The sequence below is a fragment of the Rhinopithecus bieti genome, unplaced genomic scaffold (genome assembly GCF_001698545.2).
Source record: "Rhinopithecus bieti isolate Rb0 unplaced genomic scaffold, ASM169854v2 scaffold_70066, whole genome shotgun sequence".
Classification (NCBI taxonomy): Eukaryota; Metazoa; Chordata; class Mammalia; order Primates; family Cercopithecidae; genus Rhinopithecus; species Rhinopithecus bieti.
Genome location: NW_016826556.1, coordinates 325,898 through 340,702, shown reverse-complemented (window position 1 = coordinate 340,702; position 14,805 = coordinate 325,898). Strand labels below are relative to the sequence as shown.

The 14,805-nt window shown below is 36.4% G+C and overlaps 1 protein-coding gene across 1 annotated transcript in view; it reads left to right on the top strand.

The window, feature by feature from the left end:
- ROS1 (ROS proto-oncogene 1, receptor tyrosine kinase) overlaps positions 1 to 14,805 on the top strand; it is a 138,989-nt gene that overhangs the window by 37,265 nt on the left and 86,919 nt on the right. The window contains exons 12-17 of the mRNA XM_017863458.1: positions 845 to 1,341; positions 2,698 to 2,910; positions 3,686 to 3,796; positions 4,830 to 5,008; positions 7,188 to 7,379; positions 11,565 to 11,665. Coding sequence (XP_017718947.1) covers positions 845 to 1,341; positions 2,698 to 2,910; positions 3,686 to 3,796; positions 4,830 to 5,008; positions 7,188 to 7,379; positions 11,565 to 11,665 — 1,293 coding nt within the window. The remainder of the gene's footprint in view (positions 1 to 844; positions 1,342 to 2,697; positions 2,911 to 3,685; positions 3,797 to 4,829; positions 5,009 to 7,187; positions 7,380 to 11,564; positions 11,666 to 14,805) is intronic.

Here is a 14,805-nt window from a genome sequence, read left to right as displayed (position 1 = left end):
TATATATATATTAGTCCACTGCAAATGCAAAGTAGCCATGCTAGATAGTTACAGCAAAATGGTAACTGTACAATTAAAAATGGTTTAAATGTTTTACTTTCTTCCATTTATCACTCAGAATGCATGAGAAAATTTACTGATAAAATTAGACTTAAGGATGTGTGTTTTTTGGAGGAAAATGTTTGATAGTAATTACCATATTTAGCCATGTGGTTTCTATATAGTATGTTTTCCTTTAAAATGTTGAAAAACCCTTCCTGGCCAGGCTTGGTGGCTCATACCTGTAATCCTAGCACTTTGGGAAGTCAGGGTGTGCAGATCACTTGAGCCCAGGAGTTCAGGACTAGCCTGGGCAACATGGTGATACCCTGTCTCTGCAAAAAATACAAAAATTATTGTTTTTTTGTGTAATGTGGCACACCTGTGGCCCCAGCTATGTGGGAGACTGAGGTGTGGGAGGATCACTTGAACCCAGGTGGTTGAGGCTGCAGTGAGCTGTGAGTGTGTCACTGAACTCTAGCCTGGGTGACAGAGTAATACCTTGTCTCAAAAAAATAAAAGACCCTTCCTGTTTTTGAAATTTTTGATTTCTTAAAAAAGTCACTTATAATAATTAAGAGACTAAGCATTACAAGCGAGGCTGAAATTTTCTAATGTTCCAACCTGTAACTTAAATGAATAGAGTATAGCTTAGGAAATTACCTTTCTGCACCTTGGAAAACCCTGTACTTAGCAACATCAGAGATACATACTGATTGTGCAACAGAATAAAGCAATTAGCTGAGGAGGTTACTTATCCACGTTTGGACTGAATCTCATGAGGTTTCTTTTGTTCCTATGTCAGGTATGTCTTTTACCTCCTGAGAGATGGCATTTATAGAGCAGACCTTCCTGTGCCATCTGGCCAATGTGCAGAAGCTGTGCGTATTGTGGAGAGTTGCATGTTAAAGGACTTTGCAATCAAGCCACAATCCAAGCGAATCATTTACTTCAATGACACTGCCCAAGTCTTCATGTCAACATTTCTGGATGGCTCTGCTTCCCGTCTCATCCTACCTCGCATCCCCTTTGCTGATGTGAAAAGTTTTGCTTGTGAAAACAATGACTTTCTTGTCACAGATGGCAAGGTCATTTTCCAACAGGATGCTTTGTCTTTTAATGAGTTCATCGTGGGATGTGACCTGAGTCACATAGAAGAATTTGGGTTTGGTAACTTGGTCATCTTTGGCTCATCCTCCCAGCTGCACCCTCTGCCAGGCCGCCCGCAGGAGCTTTCGGTGCTGTTTGGCTCTCACCAGGCTTTTGTTCAATGGAAGCCTCCTGCCCTTGCCATAGGAGCCAGTGAGTGCTCTGTCCCCAGGGTGGTTACTGGCCTTGCTGGAATAAGAGGAAGGTTTGAACTGCTTGATGTTGTGATTCAATTTTGAGAACCCCATGTGGCTATTCAGTCATCAACCAGAAGCAACTACTTAGCTAAAAAAAAAAAAAAAAATTATACATTTGTCCTACGTTTATTAGTTTTACAGTAGGATAATCTCTATACTTCTCATGTATACCCCAATAGAATAATTTGAACATTTATTGAGTGTCTGCTAAGATCCAGGCATTGACATTCTATTCAGAACAATTAGCCAGGGAGATAGAATACTTGGGTTGAGATTTTTTGTGCCGTCGAAAGCTTGCATGAATTTCAGCAATTCCCTAAAACTCTCTGAACTCGAATCTCCATCTCTGGAGAGAGGTAGTATGTGGATGGATAAGCAGGTGGGCTCTGGAGTCAGCCTGCATGGATTCAAATACAGAATGACCCTGGGCAAGTTACTAAACCACTCTGTGCCTCAATTTCCACACCTGGAAAAGGGGAATATTTATTATATCTTTTAATGGAACTGTCGTACAGATAAAATTAAAATACATAAGTAGGGCACTTAGAACAGTATCTAGCACAGAGCTCAGCAAACTTTTTCTGTAAAGGAAGAACCAGATAGTGAATATTTTTATTTACTTTGTGGGTCAGATGGTCCCTGTCATAGCTACTCAACTCTGCCATTGTAGTGTGAAGACAGCCATAGATAATATGTGAATGAGTAACTGTGGCTGTGTTCCATTACAACTTTATTTACAGAAACAGTGGGCCAGGTTTGGCCTGTGAGTGGAGTTTGCCAACCCCTGATCCCCTAGGCAATAGTAAGTATCTAGAAAACATTGGCTGTTTTTTACTTTAGAACAAAGTTAATTATGTCTGTTTGCTGCGTGTCTCAAAGATGGCTGAAAATGAATAGGTAATTTTTTTTTTTTATTGATTGGGCTTCTTGGAGGAAGGTACTATACAAACAGTGGTAATTACATTAGAGATTCATCATTAAGCATTTTTTATCAAGAGCCTGATTATATCTGTTATTGTTGTAGAGAACCTCTCTGGCAATTATATGCAGCAAGCATGTAGCTTTGACTGAAGGACAGTCCCATTTGTCGGGAATGCTGTCTACTTCAATGCAGCCAAATGAGTGGCATGAGGAATGAATACTGTCCTAGCCTCATCAACAAATTATCCCTGGTGATTATCGGGGTAGCGGATATTACTGCCCAATTGCTCTCCCATTTGAGATGAGGCTGTAGGTGAATTTATTGAGAATCCTTGGTTTACCCTTGCAGATGTCATTCTGACCGGTGATATTATTGAACCCTTTGAATTAGGCCCTTCTGCCTGGCAGAACTGGACCTATGAGGTGAAAGTATCCACCCAAGACCCTCCTGAAGTCACTCATATTTTCTCGAACATAAGTGGAACCATGCTGAATGTACCTGAGCTGCAGAGTGCTACGAAATACAAGGTTTCTGTGAGAGCAAGTTCTCCAAAGAGGCCAGGCCCCTGGTCAGAGCCCTCAGTGGGTACTACCCTGGTGCCAGGTGAGAAAATGTTCTGGATTTAGGGAGTGGCTCTCACAAAAAGAGGACTAGCTGAGTGTCCTTTAAATTTTCTTGCCTTGAATGTAAAGAAATGAGAATGAGGGTGTACTGACCTCTTGAGTATGTGTTTGAGTAAACACATATTGAGTTTGTATTTATTTTCTGAGATTAGGAAAGCAAATAAAGCACCGTGTGATATTTAATTAGTGTTTCTAACCTGCCATTTTAAACTTTCCAAGATATTTTTAAGGAAACACTATAATTGATTCTTTATAGGTTTCTTCTTTCTCATGGTATATTAAGCAGTGGCATTCCTGAACTCTGAGGGTCTAGCTGAGAGAAGTTGAGGGGCTGTGAATTATGCTGAATTGCATCCTCTTGGCTGAAAAGACATGGAAGAATGACTATACCATTTATATGACTATTGTTATCACAATCTCTTCTGGGTGCTCTGAATGAGACCACGACAAACAGTAGTCAAAGCCCCCTCAAAAATAATTCTGCAATGATTAAGACACTGTCATAGAGGCAATCTCACCATGCGTTTTCTTCACATTTCAAAATTTATATGAAAATCAGAAAGTGTGTTTAATGGGATCATTCTTGTTACACAGATAACAATTACTCATCCTTTTATAGAACTTTTCAAAGTGTTGACATTCTTTTACTTTATAAAGAAAATCGTAAGATATAAGACATAGATATAAGTATATAAGATACCTTTAAAGATTTTGTTTTCCCTCGTGTTTCCTTTAATTTCTTTTTTACTAAACAGCTAGTGAACCACCATTTATCATGGCTGTGAAAGAAGATGGGCTTTGGAGTAAACCATTAAATAGCTTTGGCCCAGGAGAGTTCTTATCCTCTGATATAGGAAATGTGTCAGGTAAACACCAAGTCCCCTATTCACTTGAATGACAGATTTCTACTCATAAGGCTTCCCACGTCATTCAATAAATCAAAAGAATAGGCTATTTTGGTATTAGGTCAATAGTGAAAGGAAAAAATATTGACTCAACTCTACTGCCGGTGATTCTGTTAAGAAAATGTCAGTTCTCACACAGGAATGCTATTTATTAAGTCACAAAATGTGAGGTTGTTTCTAGTTTTATGCCTACCAGGATGGCTTTGATATAATGCTCATGCATTAATCTACCAATGTCATCTCACATTAACAGCCTATCTTGTTCCACTAAGGCAGTTATACTTAAATAATTTACTATGCGTTTGCTATAAGACAGGAGCAGAAACTGCTGCATAGAGTTCTAAATAAGGTATAAGCAATAATTGGTTGACAAAGAGAATTATTAAGTAATGAATGGGTAATTTGCCTGGAAGTCATTAGAAGGAAGAAAAGTCTTCATTCTGGGGTGTTATAACAGTGATCTTGCCTGAAGATGACATCTTCTATAGTTATCTAATTGTTTATTGATTTATGTGGCCATTAAAAGTACAACAGCATTTCTGACCAACATAGGAGCCAGATGTAGGTAATGTAGCACCAATGGAGAGAATGCTACTTTGGCATTGGCTGAGTCTGGGCTTCCTCTTGATGTATCTGTGAGCCCTCAGGCATGATCTCACCTTGTCTCAGGTTAACCGTCTCTCAGGTTAACCATCTCAAAAATGGGAATACTTCCTACTTCATATCTTTGTTTTAGGAACTAAGTGAGATCTGTAAAGTGCTTGGGACAATGTTTGGCAAAGAGGAGATGCTCGTTGTGTATCCACTGTTCTCTCTAGTTCCAGGGGTTAAGATTTTGGGAAACATTGAAATATTCTTGACAGATCAAGTTCTAGTGATTATGTGTCAGTGTGTTCTTTAAAATTATGTTGAGGTGCAGATGTGATTTGTTGACTCATTATGTTTTTGTTGGTATGTATGAAAAATAACTGCTAATCATTCACTTTATTTTGAGACATGGATTGGTATAACAACAGCCTCTACTACAGTGACACAAAAGGTGACGTTTTTGTGTGGCTGCTGAATGGGACGGATATCTCAGAGAATTATCACCTACCCAGCATTGCAGGAGCAGGAGCTTTAGCTTTTGAGTGGCTGGGTCACTTTCTCTACTGGGCTGGAAAGACATATGTGGTGAGTTAAAGCATGGCATTCTGGATGATCTAGAACAATACTTACCCACTTCTGTGACTGGCACACCAATTTCATGTTTTTAAAAAAATACTTGTGTACCACCTATGCTATTATTTATTTAATGTTTATCTTTAAACAAACTCACTTAAATTTTTTTTTTTCTTTTTTTAAGACTCAGTTTCACCCTGCTTCCCAGGCTGGAGTGCAGTGGCGTGATCTTGGCCTCCGCCTCCCAAGTAACTGGGATTACAGGCACACGCCACCATGCCTGGCTAGTTCTTGTGTTTTCAGCGGAGATGGGTTTTCACCATGTTGGCCAGGCTGGTCTCGAGCTCCTGACCTCAAGAGATCTGCCTGCCTCAGCCTCCCAAAGTGCTGGGATTACAGGCATGAGCCACCGCACCCAGCCCCATCTCACTTTTAAAATGTGTTTTTGTATAAATTAAATTTATCACTATTTGTTGAATTAGTTATTTTTTTTCCCCAATAATAGTTTAAACTAAATACATGGAAATGCTCACCTGAGCATTGGTGTCTTGGCAGGAACATGGCATGCTCCAAAGGCATGATTCAAGGAAACTAAATAAAGAGACAATTTTCAAAGATGTACACAGGGCTACAGAAAATAAACAAAAGATTGTGAAGCATCCTCACGGTTTACAAGTGTGGGAAGATGTAAGTCTAGGTGTGAAGAGGCAAGGGGAAGAAGTGGAAGAACCTGGTGAGGGCTGTAGCTGTAGGAGAGTAGCTGATATGGACTGTGACTTTAGGCACACAAGCTGGCCACTATCAAGATGTATGATCTGGCAAGGAGCCAGCTAAGGGAATAAGAACCCCAACCCCTCCTTCCTCCTGTCCTCTGATCTGCCAGTGCTTCCATTGGCTGAACCTCACCAGAAGCCAGACACAACCCATTAACCTAGCAGATAAAGTCCATAGATGTTGGCCTATGGGAGCACAGAGTAGGGTGGAGAAGGTTGGAGATTAGACCTCGAGGCAAAATAAAGACATCCAGCACACCTGTGGAGTGATATATTTTGAAGAGAAAGATGATGATTAATGACAAGAACATTGGCCTGACAGATCAAGAAATATGATATTGAAATCGTTTTTCATCAGGACAGTGCCTGCTGTCCATTCATTTATTTGTCCAGCAATCATTTACCTACTACCAATGTGTTGAAATCCTTGAAAGAAGGCAAATAGGGAATATAAAATAAATAGCCGACATGTCCATGCTCTTTAAAAAAACAGCTTTGTTGTGATATAATTCACATAACACGAAATTCATTCTTTTATTGTGTAGAAATTCAGAGATTTTTTTGTGTGTGTCCAGTGTTGTGCAGCCATCATCAGTTGTCCCTGCTCTTCTGATGAGATAAAATACGTATATGAAATAAAGAAGCATGTGAAGCAATGTATTTAGAGACAAAGCAATATGGTACAATCTGAATTCATAACTGTCAAAGATGTGCAAGCAGAATGAAATTGAGTGGGGTTAGTCAGAAAACACTCCCTCAAATGGGTTAGTTTAAAAATACTTTTGAAAAAGGAAATGGAAGAGTGGACATAAAAACCAGTTTTAAGTATTTTCTCTATCTCTTACAAAAGGGTTTAACTTCAGGACAAATTGTTTAACTTTAACCCACTTTACCTGTGAAAAAGTAGGGAATAGAAATCCTTCATAAGCTTAATGTGAGGATTAGAAGAGTTTATATTTTAAAGATAAAAAAGTACAGCGCCTGGTACATTATTGATACTCAATCATGAAATATTAGGGAACTATACTGATAGAGAGGAGCAAGTGGAGATGTCATCATTTATAAGGACATATGCATCTTTTTTTACATATAATCAAATATATTCCTATCCAGCAGTGTTCACATTGTCTGGATGTATAATTAGGAAAAGCAGCTATTTTTATGCAAAATAAATTTATTTCCCTTCTCTTTGGAGGCATGAAAACAGATAAGCCCTGTGAGGGCAGATGCCATGTCTGTTTGCTTGTTGCTATGTTTCCAAGGCTTATCACACTACCCAGCACATAGTGCCAATCACTATTTGTGGTTGAATGAATGAATGGATTAATCAAGCAATTTATTAATGATTGCACTAAACTATTCAGAAATAATAGTGTCATTTGAAAACCATTAACTGGCCATGCAATTATGTTTTTTAGATACAAAGGCAGTCTGTGTTGACAGGACACACAGATATTGTTACCCACGTGAAGCTATTGGTGAATGACATGGTGGTGGATTCAGTTGGTGGATATCTCTACTGGACCACACTCTATTCAGTGGAAAGCACCAGACTAAATGGGGAAAGTTCCCTTATACTACAGGCACAGCCTTGGTTTTCTGGGAAAAAGGTGACAAATTAAAAGATCTGATCATTTAGTAATACTAAATAGCTCTATATTTATGAGAATACTGTCTCTCGCTTATTGTGAGTACTTAAAGCAGACTTCTAAAGGAAATACTGTTTTGGTAAGATCTTGATTTAACCAAGATTTCTGTTATTTGAAAAAAAAAAAGCCTTATTTGGTGGTCATAATTGAAAGCCTTATGTGATGGTCATAAGTGATTATATAAGTTCAAATGCACTATGGAGATTTTTTTTAGTTGCTTTATTTTGAGTGAACCCAACTTAAAAGCATTTTAATTTATAACTGTTTTTATAGTCTTAAGGACTTCTGTTGAATATTTTAGAAGCTTTGAATCAGGTGGTGATTAGGCATTTTACTATTTTAAATCAGTTTTGGGTACTGACTGTTCTAAAACTGTTTCTAAAACTAGGCAAATTATTTGACTTCTCCATGTTTCTTTCCTTATCTGAAAATGGGACTATTAACTATTATTCTACCTCCTAGGTTTTTTAAAATAAAGATTATATGAGATTATTCATGAGAAGGAGTGGGAATAGTTCCAGGTACAAAGTAAATGCTCAGTAGTTACGCTCTTATTATTATTACACGGCCTGCAAAATATGCCAGATACAGGAATGTTTCTAAAGCAAATGTTACTTTTACTTCCTTAGCTTCTACAGCAATACCCATTTTTGTTGAATCTGTTTAGCTACCCACCAGGTATCCATCTAAGTTTCTAAATTTTAATTTTTTCTGATCATAATGGTGACATATTTCAACTATAGAAAACTTGAAAATTGCAGAAATGCATTAAGAATAAATACATTATTCACACTATTTCTACCTAATACATCCCTTAAGATTTCTTATTTTAAGTCATTTTTTTCTGCAGAGATAAAATATACATAATACAGAATACCAGATCATTTAAAAAATATATGTATATATATGAACTAATAGTTGAGTCACTTGATCTCCAATTCCAATAACATATATGGGCCATAATTCCTGGGATATTTAAAGAGATCTGATTTGCATTACATGGATTATAACACAAGCATTTAAAAGAGATGGAAATTTATGTACCATATCCAAAGATTAATCATTCTTGTCAAATAATAAAAAGGTCCCTTAATTCTATTTTGGAGTCACTTGAGTCTGAATACAAAGAAAGCATTTTGTTTTTCAAAAAATATAATTGTTAGGGAAAAGCATTTTCATTTTGTAAAACATATTGATAATATTATCTCAAGAGTAACTTCTTCTCCAGCTCAGAGACTTTGTCAGTAATCTTCCCAGTGTTCTGATATGGTTGTTTGAGTACTCTCACCAGCCAGGAAAAAGCTCTGGTGTGACCTTAGGGACTTTCCCATAAGTGAGTGAGTCATCTCAGCATGTTTGGGGGAAGTTCATCCTTCTTACCCCTCTTTAAATCCCCCCTCCAAATACTTACACACTGCAGATGGGAATGTAAATTAATACAACATCTATGGAAAACAGTGCAGAGATTTCTTAAAGAACTAATAATATTTCTATCATTCGATCCAGCAGTCCCACTACAGGGTATCTCCCCAAAGGAAAAGAAGTCATTATATCAAAAAGACACCTGCACACGTATGTTTATGGCAGCACAATTTGCAATTGCAAAGACAGGGAACCAACCTAAGTGCCCATCAACTGATTAGTGGATAAAGAAAATGTGGTGTAAATACACCATGGAATACACTCAGCCATAAAAAAAAGGAAGGAAATAATGTATTTTCCAGCAACTTGGATGGAGCTGGAGACCATTATTCTAAGTAAAGTAACTCAGGAATGGCAAACCAAATACTGTATGTTCTCACTTATAAGTGGGAGCTAAGCCACGGGTATGCAAAAGCATACAGAGTAATATAATAGACTCTGGAGACTCGGAAGGAGGGAGGGTGGAAGTTGGGTGGGGGATAAAAATACCCTACATATTGGGTACATTTTCACACTACTCAGGTGACTGGTGCACTAAAATCTCAGCCTTTACAGCTGTATAATTCTTCCATGTAACCAAAAACTACCTGTACCCCAAAAGCTATTGAAATTAAATATATATATAGCAAAAGAATGGAAATTAAAAAAAACGCTCCTCTCCAAATCCTCTCCCAGGTTGTCAAGTGCTGTTGTTGCTTTTGCAAATCTGTGTTCTGGTTCCGTGGTTTGATGTCTAATCTATCTGACTCCATGAGTGCCAGTGGATGCTCTGAAGGCAACACATTTTGCATCCAGCAAAGCTCTTCATCTCTCTCTTGTTCATTTATGTCATGTACAGGTTTATTATGCAGTAATGATATATTTTGCAATCAGCAGATATAATGAAATACAGTCAGGCAATTATTTATAGAAAGGCCCAATTATTTGTGTGATAAAAAAAGAATGAACAAAGTAAGAGATTCTTCTAAGGTAAAAAGATACCTTTTGCCACATCTGATGAGCTCAACTCACAGCATATGGTACATTTTACCATAGAATTAAAATTTAACATAAAGGTTTTAGTTTAGATCAGAGAGGTTTATATACAAGGTATGGAGTACCCTCTGACTGTTTAAATATGAAGATGCTGACTGCGCGGAGGAATGGGATGATGACCTAGCACCTGAATTTTACTTAGAGTTGAAATAGTTTGTTGTATTCCAGCAAAAAATTGTAGAATCTCCTTCTTAAAATAGATAAAATAGACTTAATTTGTAATGTAGAAACTCTAGTACATCTCATTGTAAATAACCAAACAAGGTTAACCTGATTTCTCTTTAACTGAAAAAAAAAAAAAAAAAAAAAAAAATCAATAAATCTCTCTTAGCATGGAGCAAGGACTTGATTCAATTCCTAAAAGGCTGGGAATTGCCAGAATACATTTTTACCTTCTGGAGAATAAGTTGGTTGAATTTTCCTGAAGATAGAAGGCTGTGATTTATATGACAACTGAAGGGTTTTTGCCGTCACGTACGTTGTAACTGTTTCTTTGTAGAAGGGTAACTTTTCAGGAAGAATTTTTACCTCTTAGATACCTTATTATTGTAGTCTTTTCACATCTTTCACTGGCTCATCATTTTTGTTTAAATGCTGCTGTATCTTGCTAAAGATATAGTCATCAACTTTAATTCTACTGGGGATACCTCACAACCTCTAGGTATGTTACAGGGAGATTCCACTGCTCTGAGATCAGGCTACTGGCAATCTTAGCCTATTTAGAAAATATTTGTAAAGCCAAAGAAAGCAAAAACAGATCTTTGGATAGATCTTTGGATAGTAACTATCTTTGGAAAGCCAAAATAGCAAAACAGGATCTTTGGATTCTATGCCATAGGAAAAGCAGCCTTTCTTCAGGCCTCACCTCGTCAACTGGATGTAAACTTAAGATATACATTGCAACAAGAAAGCAAAGAATAGTAAGAAGTGGTTCTCATATGTCATCTGGAAATAGGGCTTTATATACACATTACTATTCAATTTTAACACACAAACATCCTTTGTGTATGATCTTTTTAAAGTGTATCAGAATGTTTTGGGTTGCAATTGATAGAAAATACAATTCAAAATGGTTTGAACCATTGTTGCCATGTTGGAATCACCTGTGAAGTTATAAAGCATACTGGAGCCTAGGTTCCATCCCCAGAGATCATAATTTAATAGAGTGCAGCCTGGGAATTGAGATTTTTTTAAAACTCCACAGATCATTCTAATATGCAGCTATGTTTGATAACAACAGGTTTAAACAACAACAAAATTCACTGGCTCATGTTGCTAAAGACGCCAGAGTTATCACTATGTTTAGGCAAGCTTGGCGCAGGCTCAATGTTTCAGATTCAGTAGCTCTGGAGTGTGATTGATAATTTGTATTTGTTCCAAGTTTCCAGGTGATGCTGTTGCTGCAAGTCTGAGAATCATACTTTGATAATTACTGGAGCTAAGTATATAAAAGTGAATAATATACTCCTTGCCTGTTTGTAAAATTTTAGGACACCAGTGTTTATACCCAAATAGCATAGTAATAAGTGTGATCATATAACTTTTATATTCAGAAAAAAGCAAACATTATTGAATTTTTTATTCCAAAGAGTTTGTTAAAGAGAAATCTATAGCATAAGTGTGACCTGTTCACAAAGATATGCTTCAAACATGTATTTGGTTTATTTTCTTACCTTACTTTCTATTTAGGTGATTGCTCTAACTTTAGACCTCAGTGATGGGCTCCTGTATTGGTTGGTTCAAGACAGTCAATGTATTCACCTGTACACAGCTGTTCTTCGGGGACAGAGGTAAGTAGAGTCCCTCAAAGGCAATTGATTGAGAAGCATACTTGTCAGTCATAAATGATAATGCATAAAAATTCATTTATTCTTTCAATAAACATTTTCTGGTTATCCACTGTGTTGCAGGCTTTGGGCTTGTAGGGTAAAGGGGTTTGTAAATAACTAGTTACAGTAGAATATGGTAAGTGCTGTGATGGGGTATAGAGTACAGTATAGACACTCAGGAGAATGCTGCTGAAGAGCCCAGGAAGTGTATGGATAAGCTTTTCTGCTTCTTCACAAAATAGAGTATACATTATGGAATGAAGGCAGAACTCTTCCTGTGATGTCTTAAATGAAAACTAGAGAGTGAAAGGGACCACATGAAATTATCTCCTTGATCTGTGTCTTCAAACTTATCCCCCTGTCCTGCTCTTGTTGGCATCTCTACATCTTCCACATTAGCATTGTCAGATATTTAAAAAATAAATTTTACACTTTTATTTTAAAAAATTAGTTAAAATATATATAACATAAAATATTCAGATCTTAAGTATTCCATTACATCAGTTTAGACAAATGCATTTTGAGACGTAGAACATATCCATCATCACAAAAAATTCCTGTGCCCCTTCCCAATCAATCTGCACCCCTCCAGAAATATGTACTTTTTGTGTCTGGCTTCTTTTACTTGGTGTAAAATCTTTTGCGATACATTCATGTCGTTATGTGTATTAGTTTTTCATTTTTATTGCTGAGTAATATTCCATTGTGTGAAGATACCGCTGTCTGTGTATCCATTCCATGCATGTCTTCATGAACATTTTAATTGCTTCCTAATTTTGGTTATTGTGCATAAAACTGAATATTTGTATACAAGCCTTTTTGTGGATGTATACTTGGATAAATACCTAGGAGTAGAATTGCTGGGTGATAGGGTAGATAGATGTTTATATTCTTAAGTAATTGCCAGTTTTTCAAAATGTTTGTGCCATTTTACATTCCCATAAAAATGTATGAAAATTGTCATTCTTCCATATCCTTTCAACAGTTGGCTTTGGCAATCTTTTTTATATTCAGCATTCTTTGGTGTGGGGAGCAGTAAATATTGTGATTTTAACCAGCACTTCCCTGGTGACTATCAATTTTGATCACTTTTTCATTTGTTATTGGCCATTTATATATCTTCTTTTATGATGTGCCTGTTCTAGTATTCTTCTCATTTTTAAATGAGTTGTCTTTTCATTATTGAGTTGTTCTGTATATAAGCACTTTGTCAAAATATATGTTGTGAATATTTTCTCTCAGTGTTTAATTTATCTGCTTATTTTCTTGGTGGTGTGCTTTGATGAGCAGAATTTCATTTTGATTAAGTCCAATTTATGCATTTTCTATATTCTGTGCTTTATGTGTTTTCTACATCTTTCATCTTCTTAGGTACATTTGTGAGTATATTTTTGCAGCTATCATAAAAGGGATTGAATTATTGATTTGATTCTCAGCTTGGTCACTGTTGGTGTATAGCAGTGCTACTGATTTGTGTACATTAATTTTGTATTCTGAAACTTTATTGAATTCATTTATCAGTATTAGGAGCTTTATGGAGAAGTATTTAGGGTTTTCTAGATATATGATCATGTCATCAGCAAATAGTGATAGTATGACTTCCTCTTTACTGATTTGGATGCCCTTTATCTCTTTCTCTTGTCTGATTACTCTAGCTAGGACTTCCAGTACTATGTTGAACAGAACTAGTGAGACTGAGCATCCTTGTCTTGTTCCAGTTCTCATAGGGAATGCTTTCAACTTTTTCCTATTCAGTATAATGTTGGCTGTAGGTTTGTCATAGATGACTTTTATTACATTAAGATATGTCCCTTCTATGCCAGTGTTGCGGAGGTTTTAATCATAAAGGGATGCTGAATTTTGTCAAGTGGTTTTACTGCATCTATTGAGATGATCATGTGATTTTTGTTTTTAATTCTATTATGTGTTATATCACACTTATTTCCTTGTGTATGTTAAACCATACCTATATCCTTGGTATGAAACCCACTTGATTATATGGATTATTTTTTGATATGCTGTTGAATTCATTTAACTAGTATTTGCTTAACGACGTTTGCATCTGTATTCATCAGGGATGTTTGTCTGAAGTTTTCTTTTTGTGTTATGTCTTTCCTGGTTTTGGTATTAGGGTGATATTGGCTTCATGCAATGATTTAGGGAGGATTCCCTCCTTATCTTTTGGAATAGTGTCAATAGAATTAGTACCAATTCTTTGAATATCTGATAAAATTCAGCTGTTTATCTGCTGGTCCTAGACTTTTTTTGGTTGGCAATTTTTAAATTAACCTTTCAGTCTTGCTTCTTGTTATTGGTCTGTTCAGAGTTTCTATGTATCCCTAGTTTAATCTAGGAGGGTTTTATATTTTCAGGAATTTATCCATCTCCTCTAGGTTTTCTAGTGTGTGCATATAGAGGTGTTCATAGTAGCCTTGAATGATCTTTTGTGTTTCTGTAGTATTGGTTATAATGTCTTACATTTTGTTTCTAATTGAGCTTGTTTGGATCTTCTCTCTTCTTTTCTTTATTAATCTTCCTAATGGTCTATCGGTTTTGTTTATCTTTTCAAAGAACCAGCTTTTTGTTTCATTTAACTTTTGTATTGCCTTTTTCTATTGATTTCACTTAGTTCTGCTCTGATCTTTGCTATTTCTTTTCCTCTGTTGGGTTTCGGTTTGGTTTGTTTTTGTTTTTCTAGTTCCTGAGGTGTGACCTTAGATTGTCTGTGTGTGCTCTTTCAGACTTTTTGATGTAGGCATTCAATGCTTTGAGCTTTCCTCTCAGCACTGCTTTTTGCTGTATCCCAGATGTTTTGATAGGTTATGCCACTGTTCAGTTCAAATAATTATTACCTCTCCCTCTTGATTGCATTGTTGACCCAATGATCATTCAGGAGCAAGTTATTTAATTTCCATGTATTTGCATGGTTTTGAGGGTTCCTTTTGGAGTTGATTTCCAATTTTTTTTTTCCACTGTGGTCTGAGAGTATACTTATATATTAATTTCAATTTTCTTATATTTGTTGAGACTTGTTTATTTGGCTATCATGTGGCCTGTCTTGAAGAGTTTTCCATGTGCTGATGAATAGAATGTATATTCTG